At 50.4% G+C, this 3,810-nt stretch overlaps 1 protein-coding gene across 1 annotated transcript; it reads right to left on the reverse strand.

The window, feature by feature from the left end:
* Positions 1-1,198: 1,198 nt before the first annotated feature.
* On the reverse strand, positions 1,199-1,514 carry H310_14629 (hypothetical protein; the record flags this gene model as incomplete). Its single annotated transcript, XM_008882525.1, has 2 exons — positions 1,199-1,282; positions 1,332-1,514. The coding sequence occupies 2 exons, from the start codon at positions 1,512-1,514 to the stop codon at positions 1,199-1,201; spliced, it is 267 nt and encodes an 88-aa protein (XP_008880747.1).
* Positions 1,515-3,810: the final 2,296 nt, after the last annotated feature.

A 3,810-nucleotide genomic window follows, 5' to 3' on the forward strand; every position in this document is an offset into this window, starting at 1 on the left:
AAAGATTAAGAGAACCAACACTACTTTTGGGGTTTCTCCGAAAGCTCGAAAAGGCGCCGTCTTCGGGCAGTCCGTGACCTTGTGAGCCGTAAACTGGCACTTGGAACACGCAGCAAGCTTTCTCGCAGGGGCAGACGGTGTGTCCGAATTGATCACTCCGTTCGCGGACCGGGGCTTTGCTGATCCAGCTCCCCCGCCCGGTTTTATCTCGTCGAGCCTCTTCGACGCAACACCACGACAATCTTGACAATTTGCTGGTTTTGCAGGCTTCTCCTCGTCTTCTACTCCGCCGTAGCGTTGTCGAACGTACTCAACCAGTTGACGAAGCAAAACAAGTCGGAGGGCAATGCCTTGTTGACCTGCAACTGCATATTCTTCTTTACGGCCGACTGGAGCATCGATTTAACCCAAATACATCTGGAAGGCACGCTTAAAAGCGCGGCGCACTTGCTTGGCCTCTAAAGCTCGGAGATTGGGGAATCGACGGCGCATAAAAAACTCACGGGACGTCTTCGCTCATATCGACTGCATTCTGCGACGGCTGTAGACACGCTGTCGCGCCAGTGTTTTGCAGCAGCACTTGTCTAGTCGCCGCGCCGGGAAAATCTTCGTCCCCTCCAACCGGTAAAGGCACTTGACTGGGGTCTAGCCGTCAGCCTCCAGCTGCCACTCCTGCCGCCGGAGCGTAGCCAAAGCCACCTCTCCAAGGCATGTTCACGTCGATCGGCTACGTATGTCGTCGCCGCGGGGATCGGAATGGCGCAGGCACCGGCTGGAACGTTCCACGGCTGTCGCGCGACTGGTACCGTGAGGTTCGGCCACGACCTGTCATCGTCGCCACGGGGCGAACGCGACCGGTCTTGTCCGTCATGATCACTGTCAGCCATTTTAGACTCGTAGTTCACTGAAGTCTTTTCTGTGAGTCCGCGCCTCATTTGTCCGCAAGGCGTATTCCTTTCGGGAAACAAGGCAAATCCAAACTGAGTTACTTCTCATTATCTTCCTAGTCAACTCACTTCGATCCCCTCAATACAGTATCAACTTTCCAGGACGCCAGGACTCCGGGACGACGACCGACCGATACCCGTATAATTATCCGACCAGGTCGTCCCGTACGTCGTCAGTCATCGCGTTGTGAATCATCCAGCAACCAGCAACCGAACTCAGCGACGTTGGACTGGACTCGGGGCGCACATGCTCAGAGTACTTTCCCCAACAATGAACCAAGGGTCAGTTCCAACGCATCCCGCATCACTTCCATGCCGTCGTCGTGTTCGTGGAACTACACCCACTTGCGTTGCAGCATGGGAACGTCCTCGAACAAGTCTTACCAGGACGCCAGGACTCACAATGATCGCGCTGGATTTCTGTAGAGCATCGGCGTCGTCAAGTAAGCTTTGAAACCATGCGACAAAGTAAGCATGGTTAAACATTCCGTGGCAGTCATTGGGTTGTTTACGACCTTTAAACGCTTCGTAGGTCAAGAGCTTGGAGTTATCGTGATCGTAAGCCATTATGGCGGCTATGAAACAGAGACGACGCCCTTTGTGCTTCGGTTTGGCGTCGGTGCATCGTCAGGATGGTATATTCTGTCATTATGACGAGCACCACGGCGGTGTATACTGGATTCATCCAAATAGATTACCGGTCGAGGCTGCGAGGACTCAATCCCCGTGACGATGCATTGAACAAATTTACCCCTAGCACTGCCAACAGCGTCAGTGAGTCTAATAGAATGGTTTCCTTTCCATTGACCGCGTCGGAACCCAGTTTTACAAGGAAACACGCATCCACAGCATTTTTGTTCTGAGAGTCGAAATTCACAATATCATGGTCATACAATAAACTCATCACATCTCTTGCAACCACTCGTGTGCGAGTTGATCGACGCTCACGAACAAGTGATTGAATGATGGATAAAGCCTCTTATGTGTCTGGAATACGTGTATATGCGGCAATTTCTATTCATAGAAACATCAGTCACAGTCTTATCGTGTTGCTATTCAGACCATACTTCCTTTACAGCAAGAAGGCTTCGACCTACCAGCTGTGCAATCTGCTCTGCAACACCTACAGCATTGCAATGCGCAGGTGTGCATGCATGCGAAATATCACAAGACGTTCGTCTCTCGATAAGCTCCGCGTTCGCTCACTATGGACGAAGCTTGTGATCTCATCGTAGAGTTTAGTCCAGGCTTTGCGGGCATGTTGAAGAATGAAAGGTGAATAATCAACCATGCAAACATGCACCAAAAATCCCAAATCTGACCAATTAAAATGAAACATGAATTATCAAATGGCAAATAAATAAACTCCGACAAGGTTATTATGACACTAAGAACGAATATACTCTTGCGAGAGCTGTATTATTTCGAAAATTATAACTACTACGTAGTACTTAGGATGCGAATTGAATATCATTCTTGAATTTGATTGACCATATGAAAAAAGAGTACTGGTATTCTGTTTGAAGGAAGGTTAACAAGTCCATTGTATTCAAAAGTATACGCGGAGCTTAGTAGAACGATTTTTATGAAAATTCATCTACAAACAATCAAAATGGTCGGTCGATGCTTTCGACCACTGTCAGTTCGGATTTGCATATCATCCCGCAAGGGAAACGCCTTGCGGACAAACACGTCGCGGATTCACAGCAGACCATTAAACGGGGCTTTGTTGAGGCCAATTCAAACAGTACACGCCAAACGAACACATTGGCGCAACACAGACAGGATGTTACTGAAGCACGTTCGGGGCAATCCAACGATTCGTACCGACGACGCACCCCGTCCGCTCACGTTGCTGGTTGTTTTGGCCACCGTAGAGTCGGCCAGTTGTCAACTGTTGTACAGCACATTATGGGACATGCGGGTCGCGGTGGATGATGCAGCGGTCGTGAAAGAAGACCAACGCCTTGGCGACGCGGAGAGCCACTTAAGCGTTCATAGACCGCTTGAGATGCGACTTGAACTTCAGCGACCGTCGGGGGTCAGGGTGGCAGCGGCGGTTGAAGGTTACCGGTGTCGGCGACATAGATACTCCCTGGACAGGAAGCAATCAATAAACGACAGAGAAGAGGCCGAACGGTAGCTGCCGCTGATACGCAGCTCTGCGAGTTTCGTTGCATCCTTTCTTTGTGGACCGTACAAGCACTATGATGTCAGGAAGATCTCAACACTAGGGTGCTGTCTGTAAGTTGTCCCTTTGGAAGGCGACTGTGTCTTTGCGTTTTCTTGGGTAGACGTTTGTAGTGTACGTTTACACTTCGAACGGTGTGGCTGATGGACAGTATCTTTCCTTCCGCCTACTTGTTCTTACCGCCGCGTGGCACTGCTGGAGCCCCTGTCGCCTTGCCACATTGACCCAAACTGCATGACACAGATTAGTCATAATCATACATAGCACGTAATATGCCTACCTTGCCGCCGTAGTCTCGCCATTCGGCTCGTCGATCAACGAGGACGCACCTTTTCATTATCCGCTTCAAAAATGGTCACGTTGTTTACAGCGAGGGATTTTTTGTCGAGCGCGTTTAGCATCTCCCAGCAACGCAAAGGTGTCTTTGGCCATCTTGTTTGACTCGTTGTCGCGATGCCAATGTGTCTCTCGTGAAAGACGCCCCTAGTACACGTAATCCGTCAGGCACAACCGTTTGGCCGGGTGTCAGACGATTCCTTGAAACGCCACGATGAACGGCAGCTGCAACATCGACATGAGGTGGATCCAGCTAGAAGGCGGCGGCGACGGGGTTATAATGAGGATGTACTACAGCACTTTGACCTATTCCGTCCGCAAACTCGCGAGCCTGCC

Source organism: Aphanomyces invadans (assembly GCF_000520115.1).
Source record: "Aphanomyces invadans strain NJM9701 unplaced genomic scaffold supercont1.77, whole genome shotgun sequence".
NCBI lineage: Eukaryota > Oomycota > Saprolegniomycetes > Saprolegniales > Verrucalvaceae > Aphanomyces > Aphanomyces invadans.